At 41.1% G+C, this 15,211-nt stretch overlaps 2 protein-coding genes and 1 long non-coding RNA gene across 3 annotated transcripts; 2 read left to right on the top strand and 1 right to left on the bottom strand.

Annotated features, from left to right (window-relative positions):
- The first annotated feature begins 59 nt into the window (after positions 1–59).
- LOC116620045 lies at positions 60–9,274 on the top strand. The gene is made up of 5 exons (XM_032385609.2): positions 60–920; positions 1,930–2,121; positions 6,579–6,764; positions 7,218–7,466; positions 7,962–9,274. The coding sequence occupies exons 2-5, from the start codon at positions 1,947–1,949 to the stop codon at positions 9,224–9,226; spliced, it is 1,875 nt and encodes a 624-aa protein (XP_032241500.2). The 5' UTR covers positions 60–920; positions 1,930–1,946; the 3' UTR covers positions 9,227–9,274.
- LOC125559928 lies at positions 6,502–8,276 on the bottom strand. The gene is made up of 2 exons (XR_007306601.1): positions 8,145–8,276; positions 6,502–6,745 (listed from the first exon to the last, which is right to left on the bottom strand). It is a non-coding gene; the product is annotated as an uncharacterized LOC125559928 (long non-coding RNA).
- Positions 9,275–10,630: 1,356 nt separating the features above from the next.
- LOC5515707 (galactose-3-O-sulfotransferase 3) lies at positions 10,631–12,621 on the top strand. Its single transcript, XM_001635842.3, has 2 exons — positions 10,631–10,916; positions 11,387–12,621. Exons 1-2 carry the CDS (start codon positions 10,747–10,749, stop codon positions 12,324–12,326), a joined length of 1,110 nt encoding a protein of 369 aa, XP_001635892.3. The 5' UTR covers positions 10,631–10,746; the 3' UTR covers positions 12,327–12,621.
- The last annotated feature ends 2,590 nt before the right edge of the window (positions 12,622–15,211 follow it).

The raw sequence follows: 15,211 nt of genomic DNA, 5'->3' as shown, positions 1-15,211 counted from the left end.
GGGAGAAGTCACTGATCTTGGGTAAATTATGGGTGCCTATGCACCCATGGCTTTTCGTATTTTAGACTTTTCCAATATCAAGATAATTTGTTTGAAAAATTGTCGACTGTATGCGATTTGTAAGGGTATGCTAATGAGCTGGTCCCAGTTTATCATCATACTTTCTGCCTATGCCTGAATCAAGCCACTCCGGGATTCCTGTGGTCCTTTCAGGTGGTCACGTGGTTTCAGCATTCTTCAGGGTTTACCCGCCACGCCAGGTGATATCGAGACGGATTTTGTTGAGGGCATATTGAAAGAACGCGGTACCTCCAAGCAGGAGGCAAATTTAAACGACAATGATGATCAGTCGAGAGCTTACCTGGCTTTTCAGTATTCGTCGACGAAAGCTGCTTGCACTGTTTGCATTGCTGATATCGTTTCTTGTGTATGTCTTGTTGCTATTGAGAGAAAGTTCCTCGGAACGTATGGCTTATAACGACCAATCCCTTGGCTTCCATGCTAACGACAAAAAACAGAACAACCTAGAAAAGTTGTCAAAGTACCCAGACAGTCAACGGAGAGAGACGAACACCTCGAATGTACACAAAAATGAAAAAAACAACACAATTCATCAAAGAGTTCCAGGAAAACTTTGGCAAGACTCGTCACCACCCGCGCCCCGTTGTAAATTACCAAAACTCGACCCAAACCACGAATCCGTGAAGGCGCTTGTCAAGGACTTAGGGAAGTTGGAATGTGGTCGAAGTTATTCAAGCTTTGAGAATAGCACATTGGTTGTTGATGGGGATGATGTTATAAGCGTGGAGTATCGTATCATTTCGAGGCCTCCACAAAACGACTTCAACGTAATCGTCTCGAACCCAGTGCAAGTATCAAACAAAAGGAAGCAAGAAAACGTTTTTTTCCTGTCAAACCCGGTAAGCAAAATGTCTATTTATTTGAGCCTAAATTTTCATTTGACGATTGGCTTTGGATTAATGTTTTTCACCTGTAGATAAATTGAGCTGCTACACGTACACCACGGTGATCCAGGTTACTAAAACTTCTTGGTTACTCATCCTTATACCTGTCAACTCTCCTGCATTAGGCGGGAATCTCAAGATTTATGATCTCTTTCCCTCTTGCCAGCGTGGAGGACCCAAATCTCCCGCTTTTTAGCGATTTTTATCGCTCTAGACAAAACCTATAGAATAGACATTTTGCCTATTTTCTATCAGTAATGGAAGTGATCATTCCCTGTGAAGCGCCATTTATCGAACAATCATGCGAGATCTATTTTGTGCGCGAGAGCTTTTGTACTGAACGGCAAACGTCTGCTGATTGACAGGAAAGCCATTTAGTTGCTTTAGCTTGCGAGCCCAGTAAGGGTATAGCCCAACCTTCCCAAAAACAATTAATATACCCCATCTCTCCCCCCAATCAATACAGATTATAGATTATCATAGGAATTTACAATGTTACAGAAGCAAAATGAAAATATACAACATCAAAGAAACTGAAAACAAGGCGTCAGCCCCAAATGAATTCTTCCCCAAAAACTAATTACAAAACATAAAAAAAAATACTTGCATCAATGGACCTTTAATGTCTCTACGATATTCTAATGTAAGGAGCTTGAGACTTTTTAGCTTTTCTCTCGTGTGTTAGGGAAATCACAAGGATAGTTCAAATTAAACTTGGGTGTCTGACGCTGAATGTTATCTATAAGAGATAAGACCGTCATGCACCGTTCGCTTCTTCGGCCTCCCCATAATGCATCGTGTACCAGAAGTCAGAACAACTGGGTGGAGAATAGACTTAACCAGCACGCTATTCGATTTATAAAAAAACCTCTACCCTGACTACCCCAAACCCGCGTACCGCATCCCTATAGACACTCCTAACGAGGGTTTATAGAAACGACCAATGATTGGTTTAAACATGTAGGTATTAAGGCCTGTATCATGCACCGTGCAAGCAAGAAGTGCATCCACCCATATGGCGGAACAAGCAAACCTCCACCAGGAGAAAAAGTCCTGCTACACGGAGACTGCTGCTTCGAGCGAACCCTCTTCACTATGGAGCCTACGGGACTCATCAGGCATGTAGCCAGCGGTTATTGTCTCCATAGTGATCCTGGTGAGTGGCCCAATTATGGCGAATATGTTATGGTATAGCTTTATGTACACCGCACCTACTTCGAAATAACGGCTCTCTTGAAGCCGCATTATCACCAGTTTACTTCCGGAGGTCCGACGGAAACCTCAACCGTCAAAAGAGAAAAGAATCTATTAGAATCCGAGATATTAAACAGGCCATCCGCTCTAAATTATCAGTCGCGTCCTCAAAGAAACTTCCAGTAGACACGATGCTTTCAATATTTTGAAATGTTTTTCGCATTTTCCGTTAAAAATCATCGGAGATTGTTAAGTAATCGACCGGAAGTAAACTGATGACAATGCGGCTTTACACATGGTGCACTCCTATGTAAAACCCTTTAGTCCGGTCGCTTCCGGTCGTTTTTCAATCTATACATAGCGAACAAAAGCACCAAACTTGGCATAAAGATAGCCAAGAGGATGCTAATAAATATTGAGACCGGTGCCTACCGGTACCATTAAGGATTTTGTGTAATAACGGAATAAAAATTAGAAAAAAGCGTCCATCGCGGGCTCCCTGTGGTGAAAAGACCTTGCATTTCCAAAACATAGGCGAAATATCTGATTTTTTTTTTTTTTTGGTAGGGGAAATATAACGCTATTTTTTAATATTTCAAGATAAAACTGTCGTCGGCTGCATTAAACGCTTTATTTAAGAGAAAAAGTTTTCAAAGCTAGACCCAATCCCCCTCACGGTTATACAAGATGGCGGCCTATATTGGCACAGTATAACGTGTATAACCTACTTAATATGAACTTTTGTCTTGATTTAAATTTATTTCTTATAAATCTGCGATTAATCGCAATTATCGGGTATTTTTGCGTTGGCTAAATAAAGAGGTAGAGATCTGCCTCCTTAATCAAAGTTATTAGATAGTGATGCTTGAGAATATTAGAGGATTTGGATTTTCAGCAGGAGAAACACCTGTAGAAACTCTTTGTCGCAAAGAGCGTAAAATGGCACAGGAATTGTCACAAATTTGCAGTATTAATGCTCGAAAGCACTTGAGAACGAAAAAAGCTGACTAGCAAAGGCACTAAAAAAAACAATGCTTATTTCTCCCTACGTGTTAGTGATGTGTTAGTGATAAAAGCATCGCATGCTTTTATCAGGATAGCTACCAACCTCCAACGAATCGCCGTAGCAATTGAGGACTATGTTATTATCTTAAAGATTTCTTAATGATAACCTCAGGGATGGAAAAAGCTGTGGATCATAAAAAAAAGGAAAGGTCTTCAGGAAGCGAGAGAGGGTGATAAAAAAGTATAGAGCTTTTGTCAGGCTTATAGAATATAATATATTAACAAAATATATAAATGGAGGCTGTTGAAAATGGTAGGTACCTTTTTTCTGATGTCCGAGCTGCACAATGCACATGAGACACGACACGACACAAGATGGCGGCCTATATTGGCACAGTATACGCTGTAAGTACCTCATAAAATTGCGTATTTTAGGTAAAAAAGCTCATTCTTGATTTATCAAGGACTTACAACGTGTATAACCTACTTAATATGAACTTTTGTCTTGATTTAAATTTATTTCTTATAAATCTGCGATTAATCGCAATTATCGGGTATTTTGGCGTTGGCTAAATAAAGAGGTAGAGATCTGCCTCCTTAATCAAAGTTATTAGATGGTGATGCTTGAGAATATTAGAGGATTTGGATTTTCAGCTGGAGAAACACCTGTAGAAACTCTTTGTCGCAAAGAGCGTAAAATGGCACAGGAATTGTCAAAATTTGCAGTATTAATGCTCGAAAGCACTTAAGAACGAAAAAAGCTGACTACTAGAGGCACTAAAAAAAAACAATGCTTATTGCTCCCTACGTGTTAGTGATGTGTTAGTGATAAAAGCATCGCATGCTTTTAACAGGATAGCTACCAACCTCCAACGAATCGCCGTAGCAATTGAGGACTATGTTATTATCTTAAAGATTTCTTAATGATAACCTCAGGGATGGAAAAAGCTGTGGATCATAAAAAAAAGGAAAGGTCTTCAGGAAGCGAGAGAGGGTGATAAAAAAGTATAGAGCTTTTGTCAGGCTTATACCTTTTTTCTGATGTCCGAGCTCCACAATGCACATGAGACACGATTGGTAGATTTTGGGAATGAGAAATCCTTTAACCGCGTTTTCTACTAAAGAACAGAGTTTTAGGGGCTTTTCCTAAGGCGCGGATCAGTGATCAGCGGATCGTTATTGTAATAAAGGGAAAAAAGTTATTCTGAAAGAAACTGAAAGAGCCTTTTCATAATGATGCGCGTACGCTAGCTTGTGCGCAGGGTCCGCGGGGAGTTCTTTTCCAAACAGAAGGTTTTTCCTTTTTTCAGGGACGTTTTCCTTCGAGGTGCCGAAAAAACGACGGTGCTATAAACAAGTGTACAAAAACCCTAGTGTTGACGGTACTAGCGTCAACCCTAGGAGAGGACATGTTTAGCCCAAAACCTGACGTGAGCCAGAATTATTCTACTATTCTAACGATCAGAAGGTTTTGAGCGCCATATCTCTAGACGCCACCACTGCCGATCTATATTAGTTTGATATTCATTTTTTATTTTACAAAATGAAAATTTTAGTCATGGAACGCTAGCTAGGGTTTTCGGCTTCATACGACCGAGTGGTTGGAAGTCAAGGACGTCTTTGGCCTACAACTAGCATGGGGTAGGGCCGAATGTATTTTGCCGAATGTTGCTCTACACTATGAAATAATTAGCTCCAAGGGTGTTATAATGTTTAATGTTTACAAGGAAAAAGAATTATGCTTAAACATATTCAACGCAAGAGTAAGACATCGCATTTTGTCGGCCTAATTGTGATTATGACGCGAAAATGGCGTAACATTTGGGCCATTTGCAAAGTGTCAAAACAAACCAGCGCGATAACTGTTTTCTTGCTGTGCTTCATCGAGAACGTTACATGTTTCTAAAATCAAAATTAGTTGCTCTTTCCATTGCTGTGTTACCCATTGATGTAGGATGATCGATAAGGGAGTAATTGAACGATGAATGCGTAACGACAACATGTGCCCCCGCGAGAGCACTCAAAGTTTGGATGTCAATATCGTCTATATTAAAACTTGTTAACGTCAAGACTTACCAACCCAGGGATTCAACATGAGATGATATATCCAAATCCGCTTACATTTCTTTCTTAAAGCAACAATTTGTGTATATAATATGCAACATTTTCGGGAGAGAACGCTGTGTCCCCCTTATTCTGAGATCCCGTAAACAGCATGGCTATGACACTGCATCTTACCCGGTCGAACTCAGTTTCGAATGATGTAAGCGCACAAAGTAACACGCATTAAGCCCTATATTATACCCTTATCCGTGTTGAAGTGCATAAGAGACCGGGGAAAAGTTGAACGCTTCGAAAATATTTATACCCGGTCGGATACCGCATCTTACCCGGTCAAACTCAGTTTCGAATAATCTAAGCGCACTAACCAACACGCATCAAGCCCCAACATCGCTCGAAACACACGATCTGTAGACGGCCGGACCAAGTCAAACTTGTTTAGAGCGTGCACGCACCGGGCTATTAAGAATGGTTGGACCGTGCACGGTTTTGATTTAAGGCTTGGAAGAAGCGTGCACGAATCTAAAACCAACCGTGCACGGTACTTCGGTTGAAATACGAGAACGGTGCTCGGACCGGGTACCCGCTTCAAACCCGGTCCATAGTGTGCTGCAGAACGCATGTTACACGGTTGGGTACCAACATCGTGCACATAGCCAGTTGTCATATCAACGCACAACAGGCTATGAAAAATCTCCCTCATCGGTAGCGGATTATTTTCTGGTGACGGGCCTATTAATAACAGCCGCGCTGGTTGAATTAAGCTCTGTAGCCCTTAATATAATACTTAGAGAAATAATGAAAGAAAATTTCTAAGAAAATTCATGTGCACCACCTATTTGTGCTTATTTGATGAACAAAAATCAGTCATATTTGCATGTGTTCCTTCTTCTTCAAATTTTGCGTTTTATAGATATTTAAATGTTTTTTTTTTGGCTCGGAATTCGATAGAATACAGCTTAAATGATATGAATCGTTTTCAAATATGTGCGTTTTGATCTTTTTTGTCTCATGAAAAGGTATGAAAACTTTACCACAGGGTTTCCGCAACACCAGATTTAAAAAATATATAATTGCTCTTTATCTATGGATTCGCTAATGGTACCGGTGGGCACCGGTCTCAATATTGATTACCATCCCCTAGGTTATATATATATACCAAGTTTGGTGCTTTTGTCCGCTGTGTATAGATTGAGCTCTTTTTGTGCGCTAAGCGACCCGACTATATGACGGGAGAGGGGAGGTATGTTAGAAGGAAAGAAAAGAAAACTATTTGTATACTACCCTTCACAACATTTTATAATTTAAAGCTCGTTTTTTTTCTGTCCTTGTTGATGGCATTGTTTGTTATAGGTGTCTTGACGCTTGGTATAAACTGCACCACACGTTTCATTCAAGTCGACGACAAACTGATACTTGCGGACGAGAAGAACTTTTGTCTGAGCCCAAAGTATCAAGCGAGCAAACTCCAAGACGACGAGCCTCTTGCGATGACATCAAACTGCACCGAAGCATTTGACCTAATGATAATTCGACCTGGTAAGCGCTCTAGCTAAATTAACAAAGCTATTAACAAATAATATTTTTTTTATAAAGTGCTATAAACTATGTGTACATATTCTAAAGCACTAGTATAGAGACATAGTATAGAGCATCTGAGACTTTTGCATGGGCCAAATACCAAGTACTGGCGCGATGTGGGGGGGGGGGGGGGGTCCAAGGTGTCCGGACCCCACCCTGCTCATGTGAGGAAATGAGTTCGAGTCCGGGTTACACTTTCGTTTGGAAATAAGATGGATCTAAGGACCTATTACCAGAGCTAAGGATGCCGATTTTAACTTTTTAATTGATCGTTGGCAAATGAATTACTACCTAGGCTCCACCCTGCGCTTTTCTATATACATGCCCCAGAAGTATAACAAAAAAACATTGATCAATATCATTTTGAAAACGAATGATTTTCATTACATTGAATGTCTTGCTGTTTTGTAGGTTTCACTTCCAAAGTTGCCATCAACACCGATTTTATTCGCGTTGACTTAAAGCGAAAACAAGACGTTGTTACCGAAGTTCACATGAATACAGTATTGAAACCGGAAGTCCTGAAGAGACCAGTGACTGCAGGCATACCGGTCAGCGTTTGTATGATCATGTTCGATTCTACTTCCGCCGCCAATTTTCAAAGAAAAATGCCCAAGAGCGTTGCACACTTAAAGACGTTACCCACTGTGTTCTTGAGAGGTGGGGGTGACTTACATACTGCCACTAGGGTTGTCAAGAAAAAGCCATATAACTATCAGGACATTGGTGATGGTACATAACGTAAATGACTATAATGTATGACATCAGCATATCGTTATCATCTTTATCACCACCAGCATCATCATCACAACGACCACCTTCATCATCATCTTCATCACCTTCACCATCATCATAATCATCGTCATCATCATATGGCAACAGTATGATCATCTCTATTATACCACCATGGTAATCAACATAAAACCGCTGACACCATCAATTATCATTGTCATCGCTGTCTGCATCCTTCACTTTCGGAAACATCAACACTGACGTCATTAGCAGTAGCAATAGCATTGAAAACATCTTCACTAACAACATGAATATCATGAGCAACATAATTCTTCCCTAATCCGGGGACCCCTGATTACGGCCTGCAGCAGCAACTTGATTGATCATCTCACTCTTTATCCATCGCTAAATTCCTTTTCATAGGAAACACCATAGTAGGCGATGGAACAACAGCCCAGGTGGCCGCAATGCTCACTGGGATTGCCGAGGAAGATCAACCTGAGGCCAGACGCAAAATGGCGAACGCAAAACCTGTAGATGACTGGCGGTTCATCTTCAGGGATTACAAGAAACATGGCTACGTCACGTTATTCACAGAGGACTCACCAGTTCTTGGGACGTTTAATTTCAGACTAAAAGGGTTCACAAATCCTCCCACCGATCATTACGGAAGGTATTTCTGGATCGAAGGAGACAGGCACATCCAGAAGGGATTCTGCGTCGGCAACGAGCGTTATCATCTTGTCAGTTTTCGCTATTATCTCAGCCTTTTCAGAACCTACAAAAAGAACCCTAAATTTTTGTACATGATTCAATCACAGATTTCCCACGGGAATATTAACGGTATTCAATATGCAGACGAAGATTTAGTTGATTTTCTTAAAACTATGGAGAATGAGAATCATCTGAATAACACAATTGTTTTCATATTTGGTGATCATGGGGCGCGGTTTGGCGAGTTGAGGAAGACCCTGCAAGGGAAGCTCGAAGAAAGATTACCACACATGTCCGTAACGTTCCCAAAATGGTTCCCTGAAAAATTCCCCGAACTCTACAAAAATCTTGAGCAGAACGCTCACGTCTTAACATCCCCGTTTGATATTTATGCTTCATTGCAGCATTTATTATCGTATCCGTCGTCGCCAAAAGGGATAGTGACGGGCCAGAGTCTGTTTACACTCATTGACCCGAAGAATAGAACGTGCGCGAGCACTGGTGTGGAGGAACACTGGTGTCCGTGTTTGAACTTCGAGAAAGTCCCAGTTAATGATTCAATAGTAAAGCAAATAGCGGACTTCGCAGTGAAGCACATCAATACATTGTTGGAGCTTAACGCCGACGTGAAAAGACTATGTCATAAACTGCAATTGAAAGAGATAAAGAACGCCCAACAAGAGCTACCAAATGAGAAACTTCAGCTTTTTGCAGATTCGTTAGTGGATAACAGATGTGATTCCTGTGGGGTGAGAAACGGGGACAGAGCCGTGAATACGTTGAATAAAGATACTCTGCACCAGATCCAATTCGTTACTTCACCTAATGAAGGGTTCTACGAAGCAACAATAAAGCTGAACAATGGGAAACCTTCTCTTAAAGGCGAGATCAGTAGAGTTGACACGTATGGAAAGCAGTCAATTTGCGTCAGTGAAACTTATGTGCACTTACTGAAATTCTGCTATTGTATATGAGTCAAGCGTTTCCGTAAAGGATCTAATAAACGCCCGGGGCGAAGGGGGGGGGGGGGGGGGGAGGGCGTTCAATAGATAAGAGGCGTTTATTAGAGAGGGGCGTTTTTTACAAACTATTACTATATAACAAATCCCAGTGCAGTGCGGTTCTAATCTCAGTCAGGATCACGTTAAATTAAAGCCTGCGTAGCAAGCGTTTCTTGACATTTAGCAAGTATCACCCAGTAGAAGCCAAACTCAGATCAATTAGATTGTGATTTATATTACCGAAATTCAGTTGTCGTTTGTTTTTAAGCTTGGAGGGGGGGCGGGGAGGAGGGTTGGGGCGTTTGCTAGAGAGGGGCGCTCATTACAAACTTGTAAGCTTAGGGTGGGGCGTTTATTAGATCATTTACGGTATACGGGACCGACATGCCTAGTTTTGTGTGGTTTTCCTGAGGTTTATCACAAATAATATCACATTCTATAGATTATCCTTTTTTCAACCCAGTTTTACCCTAGAGCATGTCGAACTACCCGGTCAGTAAAGGGCTTCTTTGGCGTTCTGGAATCCTTTGTGGTGTGTATAGACTTGATGTGTTTGTAGGGGAGTTTCTTGTGCTCGTTGTAATATCTGTTGAGAATTCACGGAAGGCGTTCAACAATTAATATGGAAAGTTTAACCTGCCAAGCTTTGTGAATCTTTTTATTTATGGCGAGAAATACACATTTTTTAAAGGGGGGGGGGGGGGGTAGTAAACAGAGATGTTAAAGGCGGAACTATAAAAAGGTGTCGACGCTGATATATCAGAAAAGGTACGATTTGAATCACAAGAAAGTCGGGACTTTGGAATGTATCCATTATGTGGAGGTTATCAAATCAAATATTAGAAATTATTGTTTTCGGAGCTTCGGGATTCCTGTGCGTAAAAAGTGCAAGGGAAGGGGTCAGGGGAAAACTGGGACATTGTGTAGTTCCAGAAAATATCCAAACCCCCCTATCCCCCATAGAAGGGGTCGGAGGTATGACCCCCCACCCCTCTGGAATTTCCAACCCCCTGGAAAAAAGTAAATACAGTTAAGGAAAAAGGGCATTTTACCCCCCTCACCTCTGGAAATTCCTGGGCGTTTGAAACCCCCCCCCTCCCCCCGAATTTAAAAAAAAAACCATGGGGAAGGAGGGGTATAGATACTTTCTGGAACTACACATTTAATACTCCTTTCCCTTTTTCCCCGACCTCCACCCTGTCGCTTTTTTGTGCGTCAAAGGAATTCCAATACTCCGAAAAGACGTTATACACCTTCTAAGGGCTCCCCAATCGAGTTGTCCCCTGAAATAAGCATAGCAGTATAAGGCCAAGTCTCGTGCCCTTGGCCGCGCTGGCTTTCTTTCGTCATAACCCCCGCTTTCTTTTGTCATAACGAGCATGTGGGTTGCCTGTGGTTTTGGCGGGCTTTAATTTCGCGCGCGTCACATACTAAAAAAAGAATTTCATTTGAATGAAAGCCAGGCGTTTTGAGAGGAGCTGTTCGAGAGGAAAATGCTTCTCATTGCTAAAAAAAGATATCTAAAATTCCTTAAGTTTGCTTTAATTTTCACGGCGGTTTTCATTTGCCTTGAGCTTTTCTCGTCCAGATCTTGCGTCGAAAGGAGGCGAGATTTGAGTAGAGAGGATCATGGCCATTTTTGGTCTTGGATGTGGTCGTCAACGTAAGTAACTTAACTACTGAGTACTTCTAATACTAGTATGGACGTAGTATTAATAAACTAAATTATGAGGGATTTAAAAATTTATTCCTTTTAACCCCTTTTTCAAGAAGAACAATTTGCGAGTTTTTTTTGTTGTTGTTCATACTGACCGATCAGCGTGAATAAAAGAGGCTTTCTGCAAGAAATGGTGAGAGGTTTGGACGATTTTCTATCTAGTTTTAAAACGATTTTAAAAAAGGATATCCTTCTTTAAGTGAAACCTTTTTTTATTTCATTAAAGTGTAAAACTTTTTTGATTGGACCATTGAGATGTAATTTTCATGATAAATTTTACTTTAATTAATACTTAAGTTAAATTGTCATCTTCTTTCTGTATGACCGCCCGTCATTGCCAGATTGGCATGCTAGCTAAGTGGCAATTATCTGAATTAAAGACCAGAGACTAATGGCATTCTCTCATGAATTTCTAGATTCTCAAAAGATGACCCGAAGTGTGTCCAATCTGATCGTATCATATTTTTAAAGACACACAAAACAGGGAGCAGTACAATCACAAACATCCTCAACAGATTTGGCGACAAGAACAACCTCCTATTCGCCTTACCCAAGTATGGCTACTCATTAAGATGGCCTGCCAAGTTTCAAGTGTCTCACATGGCTCCTCTACCTATCCAACCGCATATTCTCGCCAACCACGCCCGTAACAATCCACTTACTCTTTATGAAGTATTTCCAAAGACCTCATGGAAGTACATCACTATCCTTCGCAATCCGGTTATGCAGTACGAGTCCTTGTTTCATTTTTTCAAGTTTTCACAGTTACTAAAGGTCAAAGGACACCCAAAAGAGGCCTTGAGTATGTTCCTACAGAGCCCGAGGTCTTACAAACCATCTAATCATCATACTATAACTCACTTAGTTCGTAATCCGATGCTTTTTGACCTGGGCTTTGAAAAGGAGTATTTTGATAATACTACAGCACTACATGCCTACATAGATTTTCTGAATCGGGAGTTTGATCTTGTTCTCATTATGGACTACTGGGATGAGTCAATGGTTTTGTTAAAGAGGAGGTTGTGCTGGGAACTTGACGATGTTATCTACCTTAAACTAAACAGTCGCGTGAATGAAGACAAGAGAGGGAACATGAGTGAGTCAACAAAACAAAACATCCTCAGATGGAACCACGAAGATGCAATGCTCTTTGAGTTCTTCAACAAGTTGTTTTGGGCTAACGTGCGCGCCGAGGGACCCGAATTTTACAACGATCTCGAAGAACTCCAAAAAAAAAAGAAAGATGTTCTGAATAGGTGCGTCTTGAAGACTCGAAGTGAAGACGAAGCCTACAATAATCACTATGTGCAGGGATATGTACTGAAAAACGTCACGGGAGCGGATAAAAAACTGTGATGATTTGAGCAGAAACGAACTAGATTTTCTAGAATACAACAAAGAACAACAGAAGAAGCGTCTGTTACTCATGCAAAATAAAACCCCGTTCTAGTATGTACACGGAGATAATTTGGGGTTTGGACACTGCAAGTTAGATGGTGTGTCAGCGTCTCCGATAAAACAGGAGAGGTCTATTACTTTACATATCTAGCATGCAGGCGTTTTTTTCCTACTGTCAGTTTATCTTAACCAGGGCACCATACAACTACTGTACTTTCTAAAATGGTCAAAATAAAAAAGTGCCTTGATGGTTGTTTTGTTTTGTTCGTGTGTTTGTTTTAAATTTAGTGTTGACAACAAACTTTTGCCCTGGGTCGTAGCTAGCGGAGAGCTTTTCGCCACCTCCATGGAAAAAAGAATATGTTCGATTTTTCCTCGTTTAGCTATGATTCCTGAGTTGTATAAAACTGTTTAAAAAAAAAGGTTTTGCTCACTAATGAGTCAAACGCCTTTTTTAATCTCGGAGTACAGAGGCTTCGAGGTACGAATAGATAGAAGTGCACTTGTTTGGACCACAGGTTAGTTACTATTTTCAGGAGTAGAGCTTCCTTTGAGTGTTGGGGATAAGTGTTCTTTAACAAGTTATGAGGGTTCTTTTTGTATTCGCGTGAGCGTGGCCACAAGCAACTCCGAGTGTCAGGTACCAGCAGGAATTGAGGTTTCTCGTTGGTTGACTAATATATCCCTGGCTGATGATACCACTTCTATGACTCAGAGTTACTCATACCACGATGAACACGAATACTTTAAAAGGGGTTTTCTCTAAATCATTAAAAATTAAGAATAGAGAGAGAAAGTGAAAAACTTAAATAATAGATTATGCCAAAAGTTTGAGAAAATTATAGAGACTAATTATGTCGTTAATAAAGTTTGTATATTAGCAACATTATTAGGCGACAGCTTTATCGCGTGGAGTCCTTAACAAACGCGCAACCTTTAGCCAGGAAAAAAGGTGAGGGAAATAATCACCCATTCACGGCACCTGTACCGGTACAATGAACTACGGAATCTGTCGCGGTCCGTATGTACTAGTACCCCTGGTGCTCGCTGCCTCGTGACGTCGACTCTGTTCATGAAGTGGATACCCGTCATACAGGAGGGGCAATGTGCCGGTGGTGTTCTGTATGACGTTTCAGCCGCACGATGAAGACAAGCTTCATGTACAAAGCTGCCGCAGCAAATGGCTACGGACTCCCCATCTACCATACAAGCATCTGTAGGCGAGAGCCTGAATCCAGTAGTGCATACGTCCAGCACTGCGCACATGCCACTTCGGGGTGCGGTGACGACGACGACGACTTGCAAGTTCTTGTTGGGACGATGGTGTCGGGGCCATTCTTGAAGAGGTGTAGGAGATGCAATTGCGAATTTTAAGAAGCCGGCCAGACAGTGGTCGTGATATTATGCTAAGGCGGCAGGTCTTAGTGGCGTATCACAGTCCTCCCACGCTTGGAGCTCGATTTCCTGATCGCACGTCTGTTCTCTGTGCGGGACAAAGTAAGAGTGACAATGCAGACAAGTATGACGGTGTTGAGAAGTGAGAGCGCAAACGCCCTCCATGCAATAAACTTGTCCACGGACGAGGACGAAGTCTCGTGTATTTGGTTGATTTCGTAAATGGAATCAAACTTGTTGGCAAGTCGGCCATCTACGCGACGGAAGGTCCGGTCAAACGTGTCCACTATTGTTGAATTTAGACTTGGGGTTTTTAGGAATGACGGAGTCGAAGTGTAATTGAAGGATTTGTTCATCATTGTCCATATTCCAGGGGACGTATGTCACATGGTCGCCAGAGAAGATTGGTAAACTGATGGTGATACTCTCTGGACACTTTTCCAATCCGACGGCGAGAAAAGGTGACGTCATGTCACAGGGAAGATGGTAGATAGCGAGGGCTGGTGTTGATGGTGTTCTGTTAGGCAGAGTCAACTGTTAGTGCTGTGTTGATAGGGAGTACGTCCTCCAAGGTGGTAGAACGGCTTGAGATCATCACCTGGCGAGATGGTGTGGTATCGTTATTTTAAAATGAGTTTTCTCTAAATAAGTTATTAAAATCATTAAAAATGAAGAATAAGAGAGAAAAAGTGAAAACTTATAATAGATTATGCTAAACGTTTGAGCTACGATAAAGAAATTATAGAGACTAATTATGTCGTTAATAAAGTTTAGATATTAGCAACAAAATTAAGCGTCGGCTCTATCGCGTGGAGTCAGCCAGGAAAAAAGGTGAGGGAATAATCACCCGTTCACGACACCCGTACCTGGCCACAAGTACAATGAACAGAAGATTAGGACAGAGTTATGTTAAACATTTACACGCTCACCCCATTTGCTGTGTCACTTAAAAAGGGAATACTTGTTTTTGTTTTTTTAATGTTTCTTTGTTAAATAATTTGTGCATACATATTAGTAAACTTGATAGATGTATTTGGCAATTGTATTTGTTTCACAAAACTATGAGCAACTATCTTTAAAACACGCGGTTCCGTTATAAAAAGACAGCTCACATATTGGCACAGTTAACATTTTCTAGAAACTTTGGCTTGAATTCCTTTTAAAAGCAGTTTCTTGTAAAACAAAAAATATCCTGAATAAGTGCAACAGTTGGTCGAAGGCGAATCTGAAAATTTGGCTTAATTTGTAAAATAGAACAATTTCGTTGTAAAAACCATAACACAAGGTAATATTATTGTTCAGTATTAGTGTAATGAGGCTTATTCTTATCTCACAAGCTTTAGCAATTGGAAGGGTATAGAGCTCTGATCCCACAGGATCGGCATCTTATACCGGAAGCTCACATGTTTATAGGTTGAATAGACCACAGCAGGGCCGTAGCAAGGGGT

Source organism: Nematostella vectensis, chromosome 2 (genome assembly GCF_932526225.1).
Source record: "Nematostella vectensis chromosome 2, jaNemVect1.1, whole genome shotgun sequence".
Taxonomy (NCBI): Eukaryota; Metazoa; Cnidaria; class Anthozoa; order Actiniaria; family Edwardsiidae; genus Nematostella; species Nematostella vectensis.
This window is presented reverse-complemented; position numbering and strand designations above follow the sequence as displayed.

What these genes read in the sequence shown, in the direction of transcription:
- LOC116620045 (XM_032385609.2), top strand. Translation starts at nt 1,947, where the DNA reads ATGCACCGTGCAAGCAAGAAGTGCATCCACCCATATGGCGGAACAAGC. An exon ending in TTGTCTCCATAGTGATCCTG is followed by an intron (nt 2,122 to 6,578) that starts GTGAGTGGCCCA and finishes TGTTTGTTATAG; the next exon opens with GTGTCTTGACGCTTGGTATA. An exon ending in CCTAATGATAATTCGACCTG is followed by an intron (nt 6,765 to 7,217) that starts GTAAGCGCTCTA and finishes GCTGTTTTGTAG; the next exon opens with GTTTCACTTCCAAAGTTGCC.
- LOC5515707 (XM_001635842.3), top strand. Translation starts at nt 10,747, where the DNA reads ATGCTTCTCATTGCTAAAAAAAGATATCTAAAATTCCTTAAGTTTGCT. An exon ending in TCTTGGATGTGGTCGTCAAC is followed by an intron (nt 10,917 to 11,386) that starts GTAAGTAACTTA and finishes ATGAATTTCTAG; the next exon opens with ATTCTCAAAAGATGACCCGA.